This window comes from Drosophila willistoni (assembly GCF_018902025.1).
Source record: "Drosophila willistoni isolate 14030-0811.24 chromosome XL unlocalized genomic scaffold, UCI_dwil_1.1 Seg141, whole genome shotgun sequence".
NCBI lineage: Eukaryota > Metazoa > Arthropoda > Insecta > Diptera > Drosophilidae > Drosophila > Drosophila willistoni.
In genome coordinates, this window is record NW_025814052.1 from 1,616,679 (window position 1) to 1,642,756 (window position 26,078).

Here is a 26,078-nt window from a genome sequence, read left to right on the forward strand (position 1 = left end):
AGAAAACAGCGAAAAATGTTTGCACAACCTTTTTGGGTTGGCAACATGTTGATATCAATGACCGCAACATGTTGCGAGAGAAGGAGCAGCAGCAGCAGCAGCAGCAGCAGCAGCGGCCACGCATGCGCCCACCCTGGCAATAACAATAATAATAACAACAGAAACAACAACAACAACATTTCGCAATGTTGCTGCGCTCATTCAACTCTTTGCATGCTTAGGAAGCAGCGCTCGTTCGTCATCGGGCAAGAATCTTCGGCGACACGCGACTTGCTGACACGCACACACAGACACACACTCACAGAGACTCACACACATGTATTAGCGCAAGAATTATGCGCAAACTTTTTAAGCCAAGACGAAAAAATGCAAACAATAGCAAGAGCAAAAAGAAAATTGCAAGCTGCTGCTGCTGCTGTTGTTGCTGTCGCTGGCAATGTTGCTGATGTTTCTGCTGCCCAAAAAGCCCGATCGACAGCAGCAGCAGCAGCACACGAAGAAGGCAAAGGCAACATACAACTTTGTTGCTCTCTTTGTTGTTGCTGTTGTTGCTATTGCCTGCCTGACTGTCTGTCTATACCGGCCTGGTCTGGCCCTGGCTTGGTCTGCCTGTTGCCTGCTTTACGTCTTAGCCCTCTTGCTCTCTCTCTCTCTGTCTCTCTGGCATTCTCCCTCTCTTTCTCTTGCTAAATACTCTCCCGCTAGCTCTCTCTCACTCTCTTACGCCGGCATTGGTGCTGCTGTCGCTGTCTCTGCCTGCGCTGCTCTGCTCTGCCTCTGCCTCTGCTGCTGCTGCTGCTGCCTGCCGTCAGCGCTTGTTGGGGCTTTAGTTTATTTATTCAACCGACCGATACCGTGTGTGGACATTATTTTCCGAAACGTTCGCAACCGCACAACACACACACACACACACACACACACACCGACACACTTCGTTGAGAGACAACACACACACCAACACCAACACAGTCTCTCTATCTTGCGCGCAGTCAGCGTCATTCATATATGTATATAGGTAGAACGCGCAGCAGCCGTCGCATCAATATACACGGCGTGTGCGCCCCGTGAACTATCTAGTAGATAAAAACTCGCCGACACAACACAACTTTGAGAAACGTTTCGTTCGACAAAATACAACAACAGAAAAAAGAGGAAAAAACACACACACAAAAATTCAAATCGATCGTTTGTTCGTTCGATCGATCGTTCAGAGAAAAGTGCAAAAATCTATTAAATCCAAAAACAACAAAAAAAAAACGGAAAACTCTTTACTTGCACATTTTGAGTTATTTTTTTTTTTTTTAAGTGTGAAAAAGGTGCAAAAATTAAGAAATTTATTTCAAACTAAAATTATTAGTTCTTTTAAAACTAAACTAAAAGAAAAATCATAGAAAAAAAAAAACCACACACAAACATTTACACACACACACAATCAGAATAGCAAAAAAAAAAAATTACGAAGAAATAAAAATAAAAAAAAGTCGCGTGTGTTATCTAATCTGCAAACAAAATACAACAAACAAAAAAAAAAAAAAGAAGAACAAAAAAACCGTCGGTTGATCGCGCTACGCAAAAATAAAAGAGAAAACAACAAAAATCTATATCAATTTAATATATATATATATATATTCTGATATATATAATTGATTTTTTTTTTTAATTTTATTTTGTTTGTTTGTTGTTTAATTAATTGAAAAGTGTGTGTCAATACGTTCCTATTTTACTTTTCCATTTACTTGTATCAAGTTGCAACGAAAAGAAAAAGAAAGAAAATAAAATTGAAGAAAATTCGGTGAGAATATAAAAAAGAAAATTATTATGTATAACAAACGGGAAAATATGCTAAACGAAAATGCCGACTGGGCCAATACAGCCTCGGGAACAGTGCAAATTTGGAAAACACATGCAACAGTGACAAACGAAAGCAGCAATTGCAACAACAACAACATCCCCGCCAAAACAGAAAAGCAAAGCCGAAACACATCACCAATGGAAACATCAGCAACAGCAACAGAAACAATAACAACAACAACAATCACAGCCGGTAGATGCTTTTGCCAACCTCGTCACCTGCTCATTTTGGCCATATTTCTTGTTGTTGCATGCTTCAGCCAACCAGTGTTGGGTCGCCGTCATGCTCCACTCATGTTCGAGGAGTCGGATACGGGACGACGTTCCAATAGACCAGCCGGTAAGTGATATTCAATATGTTTTTGTCAAGTATTTATTTCTATTTTACGCTTATATTACACAAGTTAAGCATACGCCCAGTTGTCTCTAGGTGCAATCTATTATGGGTTTTTCCCCTTCCCCCCGAGCAGGTAGCAAAACACACATTTATTGTTGTGCACAACTAAGAGGTGCTGCTCGCACCCAGCTTAATCCCTCTTGCGTGTTGGTGGTGGTGGTGCGGGGGGTTTTCCCTAATCCGGAAAACGGGAATTCCCTTCCGCTCGACCTGATCAGAGGTTCGATTGGCCTGGCCTGGCCTGGCCTGCCTAGACGCGGCGGCGGCGGCAGCAGCAACGTCGGTGGCAGTTGCAACCATTTTACTAGTTTTCCCACTCTAGCCACACAACAACAACAACAACAAACAATTTGTTCTAAACCCATACGCTTGATTAGCTGCATTTCCTGTTTCCAGAGCTATTATCTCTCTCTCTCTCGATCTCTCGATCTCTCTCTCTCTCTCTCTCCCTGACATCCTTTTGCCATAATTTGCTACTCTTCGGTTTTCGTATTTCCTTTAGTTATTGATTACTTAGTAGTAGGGTATATTTCTAGTTGCAATACTCGTTAGTTAGCTTAATAATACAAAAACTGCTTGCGGTTAGTTTATTGTTGTTGTTATTTTTTCTCCCTATTTTTTATTACCAACGACTTTGAGGCATTTCTCGTCTTACAATGCCAGCTGAAATTTTATAGGACTAATATTCTAACTTACCCATTTAAATCAATTGCAAATATTTTCTTCTCTCCCCACAATTAGAGGGGGAAGAGAAAATGAAATCTTTCAAGCTAAAACTTATTTTTGTTTTTGCTATCAATTTTTGAATTCAATTCATTATGAAGATGATGATGATGTTGATGATGATTTTATTTTAATGAATGAATGACTGAAGGCAGCTAATCACCCCCCCCACTAACCACACCTCCCCACGCACCCCTCACACCCCTCACACCACACCACACACTTAACGTTAACGTAGGTTTCTTTTTTTGGCCAACTAAAAACTACCAACAACAACAGAAAACAGTCAAGCAATTCGTTTTGTTCATTTCGCATTTAATTTAACTGATTAACAAGCTAAAGTTGACTAGCTCTCTCTCTCTCTCTCTCGCTCGCTCGCTCTCTATCTATCTCCGACCTCATCTCTGCTCCCCGCTATGCGTCAGCATAATTCATTTATACAACTGTCTGCCGCCCAGTTAGGTGTTAAAAAGTTGTTAACTTATTTTTAATGAATGCGTGTAAAAAAAAAAAACAACAAAAAACAACAAAAAAACGAAAAAAAAAATCAAGATGTGCCTACGTAATGTGCAGCAAACGAGCCGGCGGCGGCCAAAGCATATTTTCGTATCATGAAACGAAAATACGTTAACGTCTGTCAGACGGCCACATATCCCCTTCCCCTACCTCACCCCTCCCCCTACATCTCTTTTACTCCATTCACTGACTCTACATACATATATGTATTTGTACCCTCTACAAATATTGGGGCATATAGAAATCTCACTAAAATTTCAGTTCATTGTGAGTATTCTTCATTAGATCAAATTGGTCTAGAGGGTATTATTATAGTCGTCTACCCCCAATTGTATGCTTTGGTTTTTTGTTTGTTTCTGTTGCGTCGTCGTCGTCGTCGTCGCGACAGCCTCCCAAAACGAGAGGCAAACGAACGAAATGCAACCAATTTGTTGCCATTGCAACATGATTTTTTTTTCCTTTTTTTTTTGGTTTCTTGTTTTTTTTTTTTTTTTTGTTTCTTTCCAGCCTTTTTTGGTTTGGAGACGAGGCGTCGCCAACCATCATCATGTGCATGTGCTCTTCGCTTGGCTTAAGGCCTCTTTTTTTTTTTGTCGTTTTTCGTTTTTGGTTTTTCTTATTTTGGGTTTCTCGTCTCGGTTTTTTCTTTTTTGAGTAGGCAGAGGAAGCACTTAATGCCCACAAGGTGTCAAATTGCAACGAAAAACGAAAAACGAAAAACTTCTTCGCCCACCCTCAGAAGACAAAAAACACAAACCAAATAAAGTTGGTTGGTTGGTTAGTTGGTTGCTTGGGTCTCTCTCTCTCTCTGTGTAGGCATTAAAACCTACTGTTCGATATAAGTAATCAAACCCCCCTCCCACTTCTGCCAAAAAGAAAAAAAACAGCCCACCAAATGATGACCGCCTCATATCCTCAACAGATTATTATATTGAATTCGTAGGTTTTTGCCAGTTGTTAACCGTTTCCGTTCCGATATAACTTCATCTGTCTAGTTTTGTTTGGTTTTTTTGCCTCTCTGTCTGTCTGTCTGTCTTTCTGTCAGTGCAATTTGGCAGCTAATAACAGTTTATTGGGGCGCCATCTCCATCTCTTGTCTGGGCCTTTCATTAGCACATGCCGGCAACATCATCATCATCATCATCAGCATTAGCATTCTTTCTACGCATTCTAATTATCAAGGGAATGCAATCAGCATTAAGCAAGCCAAACAACTCATCTGCAGATGCATGTGAAATTTAATTTCTACGCATCATCTAAATTGTACATCTCTGATATGGCTTAAGAATATGCCGACATAGCTAGAGATACTATTCATATCTCTGGCCTATCGATCTATCGATATTTCATCTTAATTTTATCATTCTTTTCTGAAATTCTGAAGCAATTTTTAATAATTATTTCAAAAGAATAAGTTGTTTCCTTTTAGCTTTTTAAAGAGTTTTTTTCGTTTAGTTTTATTTCTGTCCATCTCTAAGCTCATCTTATAACAATTGTTACTTTTTTCAATAAGTTTCATACCCAAAAACCTAACAATATTGAGGAAAAAAATTACTTTTCTGTTTTAGTTTTTTTTAAATATTTTTTTTCACAAGTTTTTTATTTTAAAGTCTACAAAATGTTGCCTAACTTTGCCACAAAAATATTAATTAGAAATTGCTTCAAAAGTTTTCAATTTATTTTCGAAAAAGTTTAATTTCTTCTACAAAATTGATCATACTATTGGGAACATTTTGTAAATTTTTAAAAATTTGTGTTTTGTTCAATTGAAATAGTTGCTTGAAATATTGTTTTTTATTCTATTCAATTCTAGAGAGGTTTTCTAAAGCATTTTATTTAGCTAGAAACAATTCATAGATTTTCTATTCAAATGTTGCAAGTTTTAGTGAACATTTTCCAAAACAAAAGCTGAATTAAGTAATTTCGAATATATATTCTTTAAAGTATTCGGTTTTATTTAGATTAAATTAAAATTATAAATAATTTTTTTTGGGTTTCTTCGCTAGTGGAAGACTTAAAAAATGAACCTTTATTTTTTGGTATCAAGAACTTTTCTTGGCTAAATTGTTAAAGTTCTAGCAACATTTTCAAGTGCTTGTAGTTAAATTGGCTAAAGAAGATAAAGATAATTCACTCTGTTGATTTGTTGGAAGTTTTCTTCTTTTTTTTTTATAATTGGCCTTCAGTTTTGAGTTCTTTTAGCTAAACTGAAATCGCGTGCTGCTGTTTCTGTTGCCTGCATATGACGCGATTGACCCCCCCACCCCCCACCCACCCTTCCCACCATCATTCATTGCACCATTATACCCAAAAAAAAAAAAAAAAAGCAAACACAAAAAAACACACACCAAAGTAAAAGCAAAAGAAAAGCACAAAAATTATATATACATCCTCAGCATATTTGTGCAACTTATCAGCGCATTTAAAATTAGCCAGCAAACCGCCAACGTATTTACAATTGTTTTTGTAGTCTGCTGCTGCTGCTGCTGCTGCTTTTTCTGGTAGTGTCTTGCCTGCTGAACTTTTGCCGACATCTGTGGCGGGGCAAACACACACACACACACCGACACACACACAGACACACCCAAACGACACACAGTCAGTCAGTTAGTCGCTGAGTCGCGTGATTTGGTTTGTAAATGGGGAGCAAAAATAAAACCAAAATGCAAAACTAAAACCAAAAATAAAAATAGTCATTGAAAATGTTTACGATGACTTCGACGTTCAACGGTATATATCTGTGTATATATATTGCACATCGGCCTATTCCAAAATAGCCAAAAAAAAAAAAAAACACAACAAAATAATTACAATTTTGAATACACTCGAAAACAAATGTTTGAAGATGCAAATTTGCTATGTTTAGATTCCATTTTTGCCATTCATAAGCAAAAGAAATTTCGACTTGAATCTTGCATCTCTCTCGCCCCCTCTCTTTCTCTCTCTCTCTCTCTCTCTATCTCTATCTTTCTGTGTATTTGACTTGCGGCTTTTCTACTTTTGAACTTTTTCTTTCTTTTTGTTGTTAGTAGTATTGGTGTTGCCTACTACTTACTGATGTTGTTGTTGGTGGTTCGTTGGAGGCGTTGCAGTTTCTTACTTTCAGTTAATCAGAAGCGGCATCTTGGCATCGGTTGTATTTGGTTTCTCTGTTTACATTTGTATTTGTCCATCGGTTGGTTGGTTTGCTTTTTATTTGCTTTGTGGCCAAGCCGACGAAGTCTCTTGTCTATCTGTCTGTCTGTCTGTCTGTCCGTTTGGTCGGTTCCAATCCAGCTGTCATAAATTATCAACGCCCTGCTGGACAACTTGTTGTTGTTGTTGCTGTGCCCCACGTTAATCAGTCATTAGAAATCTTCATTAGACTCTGCCATGTCCCCAAAAAGTGCATTGAGCAACAACAACAACAACACCATAGAAAAACTTGGTCTGGGGTTTTTTTTTTTTTTTTTGGGTGTCGAGAAAATAAAGTTGGTGCCCCTTCATTTTATTTGTTTGTTTGCATTGCACTTAAATCATTTAATTGCTTATAAAACCAACAAGAAGGAAAAAAAAACAACTCCCTGGAATTTGAGAGTTTTTATATCATTAATTGGGTGAACATTTTCCCTAAAAAAAAGAAAACTGCTTATAAAATATATTCAAAGGGCAAACTAAGAAAAAGTTTCCTTTAAAACTTGCTCAGAAATCAAATTCAAACAAAGTCTCTCAAAGTACTCCCTCCTTGCTGCCTTTTCAACAGTTTTCTGATTTTTCCTCTAAATTTGTTGAATTTTCACCTTTTAAGTGCTCAACATTTCCTTAATAAAACGTTGAGCTAGTTTCTTTACTGATTACAACTAGTTCTTTTTAATCTTTTGCCTCATTCAAGCAGCTAGTTCAATTTGAGTTTAGCTTTGCGAACTAGTTCATTGGCAAGTGTTGAACAAGTTCATTTATATGAACACAAAAAGGCAAAATATGAAAAATTTATGTGAGTTTCATTTTCTTTTCATTTTACGATCTGTAACTTTCATCAATTATCTTGATGTTCACCTTGATAGCCTTATTCTACTTTGCCTCCCACTTGACTTTGTATCTCTCTCTCTCTCTCTCTCTCTCTCGCTCTCTTTCTTTCTGTGTGGGTTTTTTTCTTCTTTATTGTATGCCGCTCCAAAAAACTCAAAGGGTTTTTCGATGGGTTTGGTTCAGTTCAGTTCATTCATCGATTGGCTTGATTGATTGATTAACCGATATACTGACTGATTGACAGTTCAACACTCGTAGCTGTCAAATTTAACCAAATGGCAAATAAAAAAGCAACAACAACAACAACAAGGGCAGCTAAACAATAAACATAATCATAAAAATTAAAAATAGAAATAATAAAAAAAAAACCACCCAGTCGTATATATCGAATGGTTACACCCACAACAACAACAACAACAAATCACCTCAATTTGTATAGCCCCCGCCCTCTCTTTACCACACCACACCGCACCCTTTGATACCTTGTTCTATATAGATATATATACATATCTGTATAGTATAAGTTTCCATTTCGTTCTGAATTTTTATGAATTTCAATGTTGAGCTTTAACTTTTGCGCTAATTATTTTTGCAGCAATTAAAATAAAAAGAAACAAATAAAACAACAACAAGAAATGAAAACACACAAAAATAAAACATTAAACAAGAGACAAGCCAAAAGACGAAAATGCGAAAAGATAAACGTATTTCGGTTGCGCTGCTCTATATATCCCTCACACTATATACATATATATGTCTATACATTTATATATGTATTTGGCCATAGTATATATGGACCTGATCTGATCTTTTAACTCAATTAAAAGCGCGTACGCAACACACAAATAAGAAAAATCGTCAACGGCGAACATTTTCAAAGGCAGCCAAAGAAAAAAAAAAAACCAAAAAAACGAAATAAGAAAGAAATTGGGGGTAAAATCGCTGCGCCAAGTTGCCGCCGACGTCGTCTGCGTCTGCGTCGCTTTCTGCGTCATGTGAGTCAGCAGCAGCAACAATGACAGCAGTGGCAACAGGCAACAGGCGAATGCGAACCGCGAACGCATTTGGCAACAATCACAAATTTGCCAGCCATAAGATACTTTTGTTGTTGTTGTTGTTGCTGGTGTTCTTTGCGGCACAAATAACAAATGACCATAGAGAAAGACCAAAGGCAACTTGGGTATCCACGTGTCGTTGGTGTTTGGCGTCAACCTTTCTTCTTCTTCTTCTTGATGTTGTTGTTGTTGTAGTTGTTGAGTGTGTAATTAGCACATTGTAGGCAAAAAACACAAGAGATAAGAGAATGAAAATTTGTTAGTCCATTTAAGAGGGATTATGGCACACACACACACAGTTTGCCCCTGTTAAGTGTCCAAATTAAGTAGTTCAGTTAATTAGTTAATTAAACCAAATGGAACTAGTTCCAAACGCTTAATTTCCTAAACTAAACTTTCTACAATTTCATGGAACTAGTTAATTAAGTCTATTAAGTCAACTAATTAAATTTGTCTTGAAAGTAACGAAAAACCTTTTTGAATTTCAACAAATTCATAAAACATTCAGACAACTAGTTCTATTGGAGATTATGAACTAGTTTCGCATAGCCTCTGCCTCAAAATTTGACTCGAAAGTTAAAGAAAAATACAATTTTAGTCAACAAAATCTGAAAACCAATTACTTAACTAACTAGCAACTAGTTGTATCTAAAATTAACAACATTTAACCCTCAAAATTTAATTTGAAAGTTAGGAAAAAACCAAAAAAAAAACTTCAAACTAATTACTTAGCTTAATTGAAACTAGTTCTATGTGGACAATTTCAAACAGTTGCCTAAAGTTAAAACTAAAATCATTAAAACGTTTATTTTAAGGTTTTATTGACCAAATGGAAACCTTTTTCTGTAAGGACACTAATACATACATATGCATTTACATACATGGCATACATATACATATACATATAGACCAACATAAAAGATGATTATAAATATTTTTCACATTTGTTTGCTAATGACTCGTTTTTTTTGACCCCACAAACACTTTTAACTTTTATACACATAATTTGTTGCACATTTTTGTTGATCCCCCTCCCTGTGCCACACCCCATTTTCTTTGGTTTTCTACCTATCTACCTAATGTCTCTGCCTCTTTCTCTCTCTCTCTTTCTCTGTTTCTCTCTGCGTGATGTGTGAGTCAATGCACTGCAAAACGAAAGCCAAAAAAAAAAAAAAACAAATAAAAATAAAGCACAGCCAAAATTTATTTCTAGACATTTCGTCTTAAATTAAAGTTAAAAATATCAGCAAACAAATTGTACAAATCCATCTATATAAATTCTATATAGATATTGCTTATGCTCATATGTGTTTGTTAAGCTTTTCTTTAGACATTTTGTGTTTTTCACTTATTGCACACGTTTTGCTTGTCAGGAAATTATTCATTGCAATTGGAATGAATCAATGAATCTCAAAAATCAATAAACATTCATCTAATAATAATAATTGCAAACTGGAACAACAACAGCAACAAAACAGCAACTAAATTGAATTCCTAGCAATTTGATTGCACCAAAATATTCTTAGCCAGTTCTCAGGCCCATAAATCAAAATTGTCTAGACCAAAACAAAATTGTTTGGTTTGTTTCTCTTTTCCCTATATCGGATGCACACACACACCCCCCTCAAACCCCGCCAAAAAACCACACACACACACAAAATTTGCAAACGCATAGCCCATTATCGGTCATGGCTTGGATTATCGCCTTATGAGTATATATTTCACTTTATTTTTTTGTTTCTGTTTCTTTCTCTGTCTCTCTTCTTTTTTTTTTTTAGTTGATTGTATTGTACAATTTTATTTTACTTTGTTGTTGTTGTTTTTTTTGTTTTGTGATTTTGTTTTCGCACGCAAATAAAACTGGCGCCAATGACAAGAGCAACAACAACAACAACAACAACAATGCCACTTGATAAACGTAGCAGCGAATCGTTAGCGCCACTTATCACGTATACGCCAGGGCGGTCAGCTCAAACAGCAGCAACAACAACAAAAATAGCAAATAATTGTCTGCCTCTAGCCTTCAGCCTCTTTTATATTAAAGCATAGATTTAATTTTTTTTTGGTTTGCTTGCCACCCAAAAAGCCACCCACTCAACCACCACCTGTGGCTCTTCAACAGGTGTTAAATGAGCGAGAAGGAACAAAGGTTTATTCCTTAAAAATTTTATCTTTTTATTATCAAATGTTTCTCTCTCTCACTCTGTCTTTCTCTTCCTCTCATTTTGTCTAAAAAATGATCTACTTTTATTAGTTTTTATTACGTTTCGTTTTACCTTATTTAACAATGAGTCTCTAATTTGTATTTTATGAGTTGATTTTAATATTAGATTTAAAAATACACGCACACATCTACATACATATATACATACATACATATATATATGTAGATGTGTATATGTATTCCCATTTTTGGTTTTGAAATTTTGTTGCTGCTAAAGCTTTACATTTATTTTGTTTTTATGACTGGCGCCAAAAGTTTTAGCATAATTTTCGATTCTATTGATGTGTGTGTGTGTTTGTATCGTCTTGTTTGGTAATTAAAATATATTAATAATTTAACGCGCTGCCACTTTGATTTGCATACTACGAGAGCCGCTCGACCAAAATGAAACTTGGCCAAGCCTGAGAGCGCGCGCGCGCATCCAATTAACAAAAAGGCAAAATGTTGCTAATGAAATTGAGACTATCTCAAAATTGGATGCTGCTGCTGCTGCCCCTCCTCTACTCCCAAACCCTGTATTTCTCTTTACCTCTCTTCTTTATTTACCCCACAAATTTGACACTTGTTGGCGCCAAGCAGCAGCGCCCCATCGAGAGTTGTTGCTGCTGCTGCCGATGATGTTGCTGCTGCTGCTGCTTCTTCAATGTTGCTGCTGCCGTCGTCGTCGTCGTCGTTGCTGTTGTTGCCTTTTTGCATTTGTAATTGAAAACGCTGCCGGAAGCGCTCAACGCCTCTCTCAAAAAAAAAAAAAAAAAGAAAAAACGTACAAACTGGCGCCACAAGTTGGCAAAACGATCTAAGATTGCAAAACGAATGAGAATTGCAAAAACGACAGCAAACACTGGGTAAAAGAGAGAGCCAAACGATATTCATCATGATCCTCTACCCACCCGAAAAAATATATAAGCAACAACAAAATATTACTGAGTAGGAAATGCAATATCTTTGCATCTTTTCATCTTACAAAAACTAAAAAAAAAAATCCCAACTAAACCTTTTTTCTATACCCCTACCAAAGAAGGGTATATACGGCAATCTTAAATACTTGTTAGAGCCTGGAATCTGGAATTTGTTTACCTCATTCTCATTATTATTAGTTGAAGATCATTATATTATTATTAGCTTCATAAAATTTTTGTTTTCCAAGCAATTCCTTAAAAATTTAGGATTCAATAGCCCTTTAGACTTGTTAATAATTGTACAAAAATTCATAAAAATATATGCAAGGGTATACAAACGTCGGCATTACTAAAGTTGGCTTGGCCCAACTATTTTTTTTCCTCCCCTAAGTTGGTATTAGGTTTTTATTTTTTGATTTTTGGTGCTTAGATGTTATTGTTGTGGGCGTTTGCCCATTTAGTTTATGGTTTTTAAGTATATATCATTAAATTACAAACAAACAAAATACAACAACAACAAAAACTAGCTTTTTTGCCTCAAACAGCAACAACAACAACTACAACTAATTGTATATATGGGCAATTGCAATTTCTGAACTGGCGCCAGTGGCCTGACAAATGCAATACACACACACATATATATATATATATATATACCTATATATATATATATATCAATTGAGGAAAAACAATGCAATAACAACTGCAATATATAGCTTACAAGGCAAAATGCAAAAGCTTTACCAAATCATCAACTATCTAAATTATCATTTAGTATTTTTAGTGATATTTTCCGCATTTTTTTTTTTTTTGTTTAATTTCCAATTTTTGTTTTATTTTTTGCAGTTACGGAATGTCAATTTGGTAAAGTTTTACGCGAATTGGGCTCGACATGGTATGCGGATCTTGGTCCTCCATTTGGTGTTATGTATTGCATCAAATGTGAATGTGTTGCGGTAAGTCAATCTAAATTTATAAAGATAACCAACCAAGAGTATCTAACAAATTTGTGAGGCCTAAGCCAAAATCCTTGTAAAACTAATCAACTTCACAAGTCACAAGTCACTTTTTCTAAACTTTTCAATGCATTTAATAGTTGAGTTTTTAATCAAATATCAGTCACTTAAATAGTAGCCAAATTTTGTTTTTTTTTTCAACTTGTTTTAAGTATAATAAAATCTTGAGATTTAGACTATACAAATTGTGGACAAACAAGTTCTAAAAACTAATCATACATTTGCCTGCAAGTTGATTTTATGCACTTTATTTTATTATTATTTTATCGTTTGCCAAATTTAAACATTAAAGACAATGAAGCACATTTCAAACGACATCAACGACTTAAAGATACCCAATGAAAAAAGTGTAGATTCAAAGAGAAACCTCTAATGATATATATTCTTGATTAGTCCGTCTGTTTAAGCGCTTAAATCTCAACTAGAGCCATTAAATTTCTAACTTAAACTTTTGTAGTTATTATGTGATTTTAGTATCACATTTACAACCCCAAACTTAATCAAAAAAATATATTAGTACAACAAATTTCCCAGCAAAGTTAGCCAAAGATAACTTATGCTTCCTTTTTGTCATTGTGAATTTAAAGCAGATACATGGTATACCAAAAGTCGACACAATTTACTAACTTTTCGAGTCGCACATTTCTAAATAGATCAAAGAGTTTGGTCTGAATGAGCTTAATATACCCATCAAGATGGCAACTAATAAAGCACTTTGCTAAGCTATAAACATGAATATGATCAACAACAACAACAACAACAACAAAACCAGCATGAGAAACAAATTAAGTCTAAAATGGGCGGGGCCGGCAACTAACCAATTGACTAATGACCGTCGACATTTGCTACAAGCCAAACGTCTTGCCAAAAATGCTGCCAAAAATGCTGCGAAAAAAAGAGAGAAGAAAAAAACAAAAAAATTGCGATGCGAAAATAATTTTGTATGTACGCAACGCACCCATATACACCCTGTACACACACACAGACACACACAGACACACATATATATATATATATTTATAGATATATATACATATTCTTATATTCGTTCAAACTTAGATGAGCATAATTTATGGCATTTCTACGCATGATTAATATTGATTTTAAGGCTTTGCCTTGTTTTTTTTTATGCTTGATTATGATGTAGGAGGAAGGATGGGGTTAGGGGTTAGTTCGGAGGGGCGGTTCGGGGCGGGGTGTGTTGACAGGCAGCAGCCTTGTTAAATCTACAATTGTGTGTTTTTGTTGTCATCGAATTACGCAAAATAAAACAAAATCGAAAAAATTTGCATTGCCAAAATGCACGAGGCAAAAACAAAAAAAAAACCAAGAAATTTCAGTTCGATTTTTTCATTTTTTTCACTTCTTCGTGTCCTCGATAGGCAGAGCAGAGTATATAAATATATATACAAATTACTGATAAATCAGTGTGAATGCTGGCAAACATACATATATATATATACATATATATATCTATAAGCTGAAATATTAATTAATGCCATAAAGTCTTTTCTCTTGTTGTTGTTGTTGTTATTGTTAGTCTGCCATCAACCAGACAGTTCAAAAAACCCCCCTCAAAAAAAAAAAAAAAAGACACATATATGTACATATGTATATATATATATATGCATATATAGGTAGATATAGGTATAGAATGTATATTGACCAATATGAAACTGAATTGGCCATTTAATTAGGCCTTTAAGTGCTCTCTCTCTCTCTCTCTCTCTCTCTGGGCAATTCTCTTTTTTTTGTGGCTGACTTCATTTCATAATTTTTATTATTATTATTAATTTTTTAATGTCGCTTGCATAAAAGTCAGTTTTCGATTAATTAATTCAAATTTATATCAACTCATAAAATTATTTAAAACATGCTCAACTTAAAGAACATCAAAAAAAAAAGACAAAAAAAAAGTGGCCAGGCGGCGAATTAATAAAAATAAAAAGCACACACACACACAGGAGTGAGAGAGAAAGACATATAAATAAATACATATAAATGTCTATATTTATATATTTATCTACTATATATATATATATATATATATATATATATATATTGATGTGTATGTGTGTGTGAAGGGGAAAATCTACAAAATTCTGAAACAATTTAGAACCAAATTGCAGTTTTTATTTTTTATGCCAAATGGCGGCGCTAATTAATTTTTGTGGCTAACAAAATAAATAAATAAAATAGCATAATGGATTTTCGTGAATACTGACAGATGTATGAGAGATATATGTATATATCTATCTATATATAAAATCAAAACATATGTATAGTAAGGGTATTCAAGAAAAAAGGAAAAAAAAAACAGATTAACAGAACAGCAAAATCCAAATCAATTTGAAATAGGTTCCCATCTTTATACATATCACTCTCCAAAATTTGATATACATATATACATACATACATATATGTAGATCCTTCAAAAGTCTATTAATTTCACACTATTTTCTTGTTAATTGTATGGCCAAAACTAGTTGGGAATTACAAACATTTGTCGTTCTGATTCCAATTCAACTTGGTATTAAAAGCTACTTTTACCCAACATTGATAAAGTTCTGTCGATTTTTCGGTTCAGATCACTATAAGATATATATCTTTAATATAGATTGGATCATAAGGAATTAACGTATTTTAACAAATTTGCCATTTCGATCACTTAAATGCTCTTTTGAACTCAAACATTTCATAAAGGAGATAGAAAATTGAAACGAAGGATATATATTTTATACGCGGATTAAACATAATCATCTATCTATGTATCTTATGTTCTCTCTATTTTTTTTTCCAGATGCCCAAAAAGCGACGAATTGTTGCCCGTGTACAGTGTCGCAATATTAAAAACGAATGTCCGCCAGCTAAATGTGATGATCCCATCTCATTGCCTGGCAAATGCTGCAAAACATGTCCTGGCGATAGGAATAATGGTGAGTGTCAAAGTCATTTGATTATTTCTTGTTCTTCACATTAAGCATTATAACGATCATTAGCATATAGAACATGATGAATAATTAAGCATAGCATACTCAGCAGCTGCTACATAACCAACAAGAACAAAATGCGAACAAGATGGCCCCCAATATCCATTTTTTTTTCATTTTTTTTTGCTTTTGATACATAGTTTTCTGTTGAGTGTGTGGTGCAAAATATCGCGGTTTGGTGGGGGGTGGGGGAAGGGGGCTGTGTCGTCCCCTGTGAAACGCGTAAATTGTTTATGAAAAATTACTTGGCCAGAAATGAAGGTCAACGCTACGCAATTTATATTTCTTTTTTATGTCTCTGTCTGTCTTTTGTCGCCGCCAAAGCGATATATATATAGATATATATGTGTGAGTATCTACATATGTATATCCTATCCCTAGATACCAACAACAACCACAAAAAAAATGGTATCTCTAGCACATATATTTTTATGTATGTTCTTTCATTTTGCCACTTTTGCTTTTATTTATTGTATATTTTGGTTGGTTGCTCTTCTTCTCCTCATACTACTACGACTACTACTACTACTTTTCTGGTTCTGGTTCTGTTTCTGGTGTATTTTATTTTCAATTTGATTTTTTGATATCGCCTAAACGGCGCCTAAAGTTTGATTTTATTGTTCTTTATGTCTTTATTTAGTTTAGTATTTCTTACATTTTTTTTGAAACAAAAAGGTCTCCCATTGGGGGCACACACGTGCCCGCACTTAAATGAGTAGCGCAACTAAATAGAAATAAGAAAGTAATTACTATACATAAATATGCATGACCAGAAAGGTCGTATTTCATTCAAAGTACGAATCAATGAAATTAATCGAATCAATTTAACTAACAATTGTCAAGTTTTCAACTATAATATAATCAATTCATTAGATTCTTTAGCTGTTTTAAAGGTCTTACTTCAAAAAGAAGTTCAAAATTCAAGAATATTATAAATATTTCGAATAATCGTTACATTTATCGATTATTTTCATACGCAAGAGCTTCAATTAATGCAAGTTTTCAACTATAATATAATCAATTCATTAGATTCTGTAGCTGTTTTAAAGGTCTTACTTCAAAAAGAAGTTCAAAATTCAAGAATATTATAAATATTTCGAATAATCGTTACATTTATCGATTATTTTCACACGTAAGAGCTTCAATTAATGCAAGTTTTCAACTATAATATGATCAATTCATTAGATTCTGTAGCTGTTTTAAAGGTCTTACTTCAAAACGAAGTTCATAATTTAAGAATATTATGAATGTTTCGTATAATCGTTACATTTATCGATTATTTTCATACGAAAGAGCTTCAATTAATGCAATACTTTAGCTTTACTAGAAGTTTAACGCATATTGTCAAATTATAAGCTCTACAATTTGATGTATTGACATTCATCAAATAATCGTTGCATTTATCGATAGATTGATAGGTTTAAAAGTATTTAAGGCCATTTGCAAACAGCTGTCTTTGGCTCCATTTAACTGTCTGTCTATTTGTTTGTTTGTCTCTGTCTTGTCTTGTATTTTTGGTTTGTTTTGTTTGATTTCTCTGTGTTTTTTGTTCTTTCTGGTGTGTTCAAATAAATTTCATTTCTATATATTTCTTTATGGCTATATATGTTATTTATTATGCCTATATAGCCGAAAAGCATAACCAACAAACTGAATCACTGCCAAATGCTTTTGGCTTTGGCTAATTTTCTGCATGAATTGAATTCACAATTAGAAACACAAAAAAAAAAGTCTCCCTCTCCCTGTCTTTCTTTCTCTTTTTTTTTTTTTTTGTTTTCTGTCTTTCTTTTTGTGTGTATGTGTGACATTTTTCACATAATCAGCCAAGTGCTGCCTGAATTCCAATCCCCTTTAGTTAGAAAGAGAACGACTGACAGAAAAAGAGAGTGAGAGAGAGAGAGAGACAAAGTATAGGGAAAAGAGGTAGCCTGAGACTTGGAGACTTTGTATCCGACTCCAACTTCGTCTCTGAGTCTCTGTGTGGCATGTCTGAAAATGCGAAACTTGTTTTGGCCAAAGGAAACGGGAATGGTAATGGGGTAACAGAAGGAGCACGTCCACAAAGGGGCGGGGAGGGGTAGGAGACCGGGCTGGACAGCCTGCTGCTGTTGCTGCTGCTGCATCACATCATTAGTTTCCGTTTTGTGGCAATTTTTCATTTTTCTTTACTTTCATGAAAAATCACACAAAAACAAAAACCAAAAAAAAAAAAAAACCAACCGTTGACCTTTTCTCCACCCAAAGAAAAGGCCAAACAAAAATTTTCACTTTTATTCATAGCTCGAGTAGCAAGACCAGGGCGTTGCATATAAAATGGGGGGGAGGGGGAGGGTAAGGAAAAACTGCCACGTCAATTGCCAACTTACCAACTTCCCAAAGCCAAGACCAACTCGTTTGCCATAAATAGTTAGAAGGCTGGCGCATACGGGTGCGGCTCTTGACTTGGCCAGGCAAGGAGTTTTCAAGAGATGGGGGGAGGGGGGAAATGGGTGTGGTGGGGAGGCAAGGAGAGGGGCACACTTCCCTCTCTCTCTCTCTCTCTCTTTCTCACGCAGTCTTCTGAGGCCATTGTAAAAATATTTTTGCCACAACATCAACTGATGACGGACCAACGATCGTTACCAAAGTTATTTTTTGCCTAACTTGGATTTTTTTTCCTTTTTTTTTTGCCTCTACGCTGCCGCCAGCAGCTTTTGTCATATACATTTTTGCACAAACCACTGAAAGACAGTGAAGCTTAGCAGTCGATGAACCGAAAAGGTTTTTATTAGATGACACTCTTCGCTTATATCCTGATGTTCACTGTAGTTTTGCAGAACTTTGGGTTCCTTTTTGGCTTGCCTGTTGTTTAGTTGTTGTCAGTGGCTTGAAGCTTGATTCTCATGACATGGCCATATAATCAACATCCCCAACACAATTGCCTTGCCTTGCCTTGCCTTGCGTTAAATGTCCATTTTGGGTTCCTAGCTGGCCCAACCATCTTCGATCCTCCATCGCCACCCACCACACCTCTCTCCCTTTCTCCATCTCGATCTCTGTTAATTTATGCAGTTTTTCGTTATTTTTTATAATGACATAACTCGAGCATTTTAACGCTTATTAAATTATCTCATTTGCCGCCGCCACACAAAAAATACAAAACCCCAAAGAGGAAAAAGCAATGTAAAATGGAAGGGAGAGCAAAAGAAACGAAACGGCGGGCGGTCCTCCAGTTTACCAGTTACCAGTTACCATTTACCAGTTCGAAAATGATCATCATTATCAACAGGTAGACACAATAAAAGTTAATGTTTTTTGGGTGATGGGTGATTTCCATCGATTGGGTGTACCAGGTTCCATGTTCGAGGTTCTCTCAGATACCATTAAGCGTTGACAATTCCACTTGATGACATCTTCTTGTGGTCGTTTGGTTGTTTGGTTCCCTCTTTTAACCGAAAAGGATAGCAGACACAGATTTTTATCACTAGAGAGTTTCGTTTCATTCGTGTTTCGCTCGAACAATAAAATCTTTAACTTTATCGCTTGCGGGCCATCATCAAAACGGAACTGTCTATTAAAAATTGTTAGGTTGGGCACGTTTTTTTTCCTCCCTCCATTCGTTCTTTCTTTCTTTGTAGATTGTTGATAGCGATAAGGCAAACGAATGAGATATAATAAAAATAGTTTTAAATGGGATCAATGCAAAGAATTATAGCGTGGGATAGAGAGTTAGATGAAGTGAGAGGGAGAGAGTCAACTATTTGCACTGCTTGCACTGCTCGGGAGGCTTCTAGTTTGTTAGCGCGCTGGAATTCCTATCGACATTTTCATAATGAATTGGGAATATGTTGTTCTTATTTTTTTTTTCTATTTCGGCTTTATTTGAGATATTCCTTTTTTTGGTTTTGGTTTTTTTTTTTGAATTCAATTGAGTTGAGCCCACATACCAAAGCATTGAGTCAATGCCAAGGTGTCGTTTGTCTCTCCACTTGGCTTTGTCGGCATCTTCGTCGACGTCGTCATCGTCGTCTTTGTGCTCACCAAAACTCATTTATCTTGGGCTTACAAACCAAAACGAAACGAAATGAAACGAGAAACGAGAAGACTTCCCCCTTCCACCCTCCAAGCCACGAAAGAAAAGACAGAGATAGAACTTTTGAAAAAAAAAAATTCATTCATCTGCAAGCAGCAGCGCGAGTCAAGGGCAGCAGCAAAAGCAGCAGCCTGAGATCTGCCAATAAGCCAAGAATGCAGAGGCCTCGCCACAGACCCACAGAAGAGGACAACGCATCAAATTGAAAATGAACAAAAAAAAATGTGAGAAGCGAAGAGCAAAAGGCAGCAGCAGCAACAACAACAACAACAACAACAAAACCTGGCCCCGGTCAGAAGTGGCTCGTATTAAGATCAGGCGATAAGATCGGACAGCAGCCGCAGCCCATAAGAAGACCCACACAAACCAGAGACAGACAGACAGACAGACAGCGAGAGAGAGTGAGAGAGACAGAAAGGCCAGGGCCAGGGCCGAGTCTCAATAAAATGCTATACAAGGTGTCAGATTTGTCGCCCTTCATTATGCGATCTCTGGCGGCTTAAAGTCGAAGGAGAATAATGATGATCATTTCATGATCATGACGTTGGGGGTGAGTTGGTAACAGAATTGGTATTGGAGTTGGAGTTGGCTTAAAATAATCGAAATTCCAATGTGGCAGAAACTTTAAAGAGCCTTCTATATATGAAGGTGCTGAAGTTTGTGTCGAACAAAATTCAATGAAATTCTATCCCATATATATATAATGATTGCCAAAAGAAAATGAAAGAAAAATGTTGTGAAAGGAAAAAAACAAAAACCTTTTTTATGGGTATTTTCAAAGAATATGCAAAAAAAAAAAAAAAAGGAAAGAGAAAAGAGAACTAGTGCCGTTTTGTTTTGTTCTTGTTTTTAATCAGCTTTTGGCCTTCTCTATCTCTCCGTCTCTCTCCCTCCTTCTGGCTTGTTCTTTGTGTTAGTGCGGGCTTGGCCTGGCCTGTTTGCCTGCGACTTCTAACGAACCTCGCTTTTGATGGCGTTGACTGTGATTTATGTGGCCTCTGTGTTTTTGTGTGCGTGTGCCTTTTGGTCTCTGTCAATCAAGTCCCCTGTTGAGCCCGGAAATGTGTCCACCTACTTTCACGCCAAAAAAAAAACGTACCAAAAACAAAAATGAAACCAAATGAGCGTGTCATGGATTCCTGGAAGTACATAGTAGTCGTAGTAGTAGTAGCTACCTGCCCTACAAATTTATGCACGATTAATGAATGCCACCTGGGCAGTAGTGTAGGGCTCATCATATCTTTACCTGATTTTGTTTTTTTTTTTTCCATCCATTCATGCGCATTCCCATTCATAGAATGCGGGGGACGTTAGAAGGCGGTTAAAGATCTTTGAAGGTCTAAATCTAAATTCCATTTAAGGTCGATCTTATCTTTCAGTCTTTTTACTTATAATCATCTTTTCTCTCTTTCTATTTGTAGATACGGATGTGGCTTCAGATGTGCCAGTGCCCAGTGAGGAAGAGGAGCGCAATATGAAACGTAAGTAGTAGGATTGATAATTTGAAAGACTAATCCAAATTGTCTTGTCTTAACAATTGTTGTTTTTTTTTTGTTTTTTTTTTTTTTTGGCTCAATTTGAATTATTTTAACAATTTTGTTTTTGTTTTCTCTTTCCCATGCTCTGCTTTTGTTTTTGGGTTTAAATATGTAGATTACGCTGCGCTGCTAACGGGACGTACATCATATTTCCTTAAGGGTGAGGAAATGAAATCCATGTATACCACCTACAATCCACAGAATGTGGTGGCCACCGCACGCTTTTTGTTCCATAAGAAAAACTTGTATTACTCATTCTACACCTCATCGAAAGTGGGTCGTCCGCGGGCCATACAGTTTGTGGACGATGGCGGTGTTATATTGGAGGAGCATCAATTGGAAACCACATTAACGGGCACTCTGAGTGTCTATCAGAATGCTACGGGTAAAATTTGTGGTGTCTGGCGACGTGTACCACGAGATTATAAACGCATTTTACGTGACGATCGACTCCATGTGGTCCTCTTGTGGGGCAATAAGCATCAATCCGAATTGGCATTGGCCGGTAAAATAGCCAAATATACGGCATTGCAATCGGAATTGTTTAGCTCACTGTTGGAACCATCGAATATCCAGGATCCTCAATTGGCCGGAGCTGGTGGCACTGCCATTGTGTCGACAAGCAGTGGAGTAGCCTCGTCCATGCATCTAACCCTGATATTCAATGGTGTCTTTGGCTCTGAGGAATTCGCCGATGCCGCTCTCAGTGTACGCATTGAGTTGCCCGAACGCAAGGAGATGATATTCGATGAAGTTCCGCGTGTACGCAAACCATCTGCTGAGATTAATGTCCTCGAATTGTCATCACCCATATCCATACAGAATTTACGGCTCATGTCACGTGGCAAATTGCTGTTAATTGTCGAATCAAAGAAATATCCACAATTGCGCATTCAAGGACATATTGTGACTAGAGCTAGCTGTGAGATTTTCCAAACTCTATTGGCCCCCCATGCCTCGGGAAGTGGCAGCACGGAGACAACTGCCTTGGCAAGCAATAGTCGCAGCAGCGGCCTGGCCTGGGTCTATCTGAATACGGATGGCTCGTTGGCCTATAACATTGAAACGGATCATGTCAATACCAAGGATAGACCAAATATCAGTCTAATTGAGGAGGGCAAACGTAAAGCCAAATTGGAGGATCTTACGCCAAGTTTTAATTTCAATCAGGCCATCGGTAGTGTAGAGAAACTCGGTCCCAAAGTCTTGGAATCCCTCTATGACGGTGAACTGGTTGTGAATGTGGCCACCGAGCATGATACTAGCCTGATTCGGGGTCGCCTAGTGCCACGTCCTGTGGCCGATGCTCGTGACTCGGCGGAGCCCATATTGCTTAAGAGACCCGAGCATTCGCCAAGTGTGGGAGGAGAACACTCCATGGGCATGGCCTGGATGTCCATCGACAATGAATGCAATCTGCACTACGAACTGACATTGAGTGGCCTGCCATCGCAGGATATGCAATTGTATTTGGAGGAGAAACCAATTGAGGCAATTGGAGCACCGGTTACACGTAAATTGCTTGAGGAATTCAATAGTTCGTATATGGAGGGTTTTGGTCTCGGTATGCCATCGGCGGAGCTGATCAAATTGGAGACAAGTGTCTGCTATTTGGAGCTGCAATCGAAACATTCAAAGCAATTGCTATTGCGTGGCAAACTGAAGAGCACCAAAGTTCCGGCACACTGCTTCCCCATCTATACGGACAATAATGTTCCAGTGCCAGGCGATCAGAATGATAATCATTTGATTAATACGGAAACCAAATGCTTCCATTCGGGACGCTTCTACAATGAGTCGGAACAGTGGCGCAGTGCCCAGGATACGTGTCAGATGTGCGCATGTCTGCGGGGTCAGGCCAATTGTGAGATTATCAAGTGTCCGGCACTTAAGTGCAAATCACCCAACGAACAATTGATTCAACGTGAAGGTGAATGCTGTCCCAGTTGTATGCCCAAGCGGGAGCCAACTGCCCTCGCTTCCGAGAGTGGTCGTGGCTGTCGTCTGGGTGATCAATTCCATCCGGCTGGCGCCAGTTGGCATCCGTTTTTGCCGCCCAATGGCTTTGATACATGCACCACCTGTAGTTGTGACCCATTGACCCTTGAAGTGCGTTGTCCTCGCATGGTTTGCCCACCACTGCAATGCAGCGAGAAATTGGCCTATCGTCCTGATAAAAAGGCATGCTGCAAAGTCTGTCCCGAGGGCAAACAGAGTAGCTCGAATAGTGACAAGTCGATGCCAAATAATCCAAATGTGCTGCACGATCAGGCCATGCCAAGGACACCAGGACATACTGCCGAAGAGATACTAGCAGCCGGTGGTTGCAAGGTGGTCAATAAGATCTATGAGAATGGACGTGAATGGCATCCCATACTGATGTCGCATGGCGAACAAAAGTGCATCAAATGTCGTTGCAAGGTAAGCATCATAAGCTAAAATCATTAAAAAAGTTGCAAACTTTTTTCCAATAAAATATGCAAAACTAATTAATTTATGTTTCTCTTCCCCCATTTTGTTTCTTGTCGCAGGACTCCAAAGTGAATTGCGATCGCAAACGCTGCTCACGTTCCACTTGCCAGCAGACGCGTGTCTCGAGCAAGCGGCGTCCCTTCGAGAAACCAGGCAACGGTAATGATGGATCAGGAGCGCCCATTGATGAATGCTGCTCGACGCAATGCCGACGTTCGCGTCGTCATCACAAGCGTCAGCCGCATCATCAGCAGCAGCAACAGCAACAGCAACAACAACAACGGTTAACATCGAGCAGCAGCAGCAGCAGTTGAGCGAGCAGAGTCAGCGAGGCTTCCAACGGGACTTTTTTGGCCACGAGCCGCTCTATGCAAGCACACACACACACACACACATACTTATCTATACACACACACACATCATGCATATGCTAGCTTATAGCAAATGTAAACTTGTATTATATATCAACAACAACAACAACAACAAAATGGAAAATTTACAACAACAAGCATACACAGTGAACGAGTTGCCGAGAGAGAGAGAGAGAGAGAGAGAAAGAAAGTGAGCGAGAGGGTTATGGAGTTAAAATGACCCACAGTGAGAAAGAGAGATATAGTGAGAGGGAGAGAGAAAAACCAGTGCAGTTGCGTTAAATTCTCCAGCTTAGAATTTATCTAGTAAGCATTTTCTGAATTTCTTTTTTTAAAAAAAAATGAAATTGTTTTATTCTTTTTTGTGTTTTTTTTATTGCAAGAATTCGAAAACCCAAAACTGTGCTGTGTTTTTTTAGTTTTTTTTTTTTACTATTATTATTATTTGTCATATGCATATACATACATACATAAAAATATATATACATACATATACTTGATTATATGTATATATAAACATATTTTTGTGTTTCCTTTTTACACCGCCCCCCAAACCAAACACAAAACCCTCACCCCTCACCACCTACAAAAGCAATAAACACACATACACACATATACATACATACATACATACAATATATATACATATATATGAAATATATATATATATATATATATATTATTTATGAGAAACAAAATGCAGTGGGAAACGCATTTGGCGCAGAAATCAAAAGAGAAAAACAAAAAAAAAATCAAAAGTGTTGTTATCGATAGATCTTTATCGATAGATAAGGAGAACCAAAAGTTTCGACTGATTGACTGAATGGCAAAAATATGTTAAAACAAAAAAAAAAAAACAAAACAAAAAAATATCTATACATATATATATCTAGTTTTAAGACGATTCTTTTTTTCTGGAAATAGGAAGAGCAACGAGAGAGCAAGAGATAGTGAAGAAGATGAGAGAGGAAAAAAGAAAGAGAGAAGAAATACATACATATTATACGAAACTTTTCAATGTGAAATTATTTTGTACTAATTGTTACTTACATACACACCTCCACACACACACACACACACACACATTGAAATGTTTAATTTATTGAAGAAAAAAAAGAACATTTTTTGGTTTTTGTCAATAATTTATGTACAAAATTTGTTTTAAAAGAAATTCTACTTATATATTTTTTGTAAATTTAAACAAAAGAACACTATAGCAACAAAATGCCATGCACAAATATTTATACACACACACACACACACAGACACACCCACACACAAACAAAAAAAAACCATAATCATTGATAAACACGCAAAAACAACAAAAAATACAAAACATTTTAAATCTATATCTAAAAAAACAAAAAACAAAACAAAATTAAACACAAAAAAAAATTGCAAACACATTTGAAAAACGAAAAAAAAAAAAACATAAACAAAAAACAAAAAAATGAAATTGTATTAATTTTTATTCTATTAAATTATTTTTTATTATTTTGTAGGTTTATTTTTTTGTAGTTTATATAAATTATACATTATATATATATCTCTATATATATATATATATATACATATATTTATAAGAATTAATTAATTTTAATTAATTAATTTCAAAAAAACAACAACAACATGTACTAATAATTTTAAAAATTTCGCAAAAAAAAAAAACAAAAATCACCAACAAAAGAAAACAACAAACAAAAATCACATAATAAAAACGTAAAAACAATTAACTGAAAAAAAAAACAAATCAAAAACAACAACAACAACTATAAAACTTTATGAATGAATGAATGATGATGATGAAGAAGAAGAAGTCAGAAATTTAGAAAGCTTTTATTATTATTATTATTTATATGGCTCTACCAACAACAACAACAAAAACATTTTTTTCTTGCAGTCTAACAAAAAGAACAAACAAAATCTATATATACAAATATATACAT

The 26,078-nt window shown here is 36.3% G+C and overlaps 1 protein-coding gene across 1 annotated transcript; it reads left to right on the forward strand.

Moving 5' to 3' along the window:
* The first annotated feature begins 1,670 nt into the window (after positions 1–1,670).
* LOC6648362 (dorsal-ventral patterning protein Sog) lies at positions 1,671–24,534 on the forward strand. The gene is made up of 6 exons (XM_002071072.4): positions 1,671–2,191; positions 12,520–12,629; positions 15,490–15,625; positions 21,173–21,232; positions 21,405–23,710; positions 23,821–24,534. The coding sequence occupies exons 1-6, from the start codon at positions 1,819–1,821 to the stop codon at positions 24,073–24,075; spliced, it is 3,240 nt and encodes a 1,079-aa protein (XP_002071108.3). The 5' UTR covers positions 1,671–1,818; the 3' UTR covers positions 24,076–24,534.
* Positions 24,535–26,078: the final 1,544 nt, after the last annotated feature.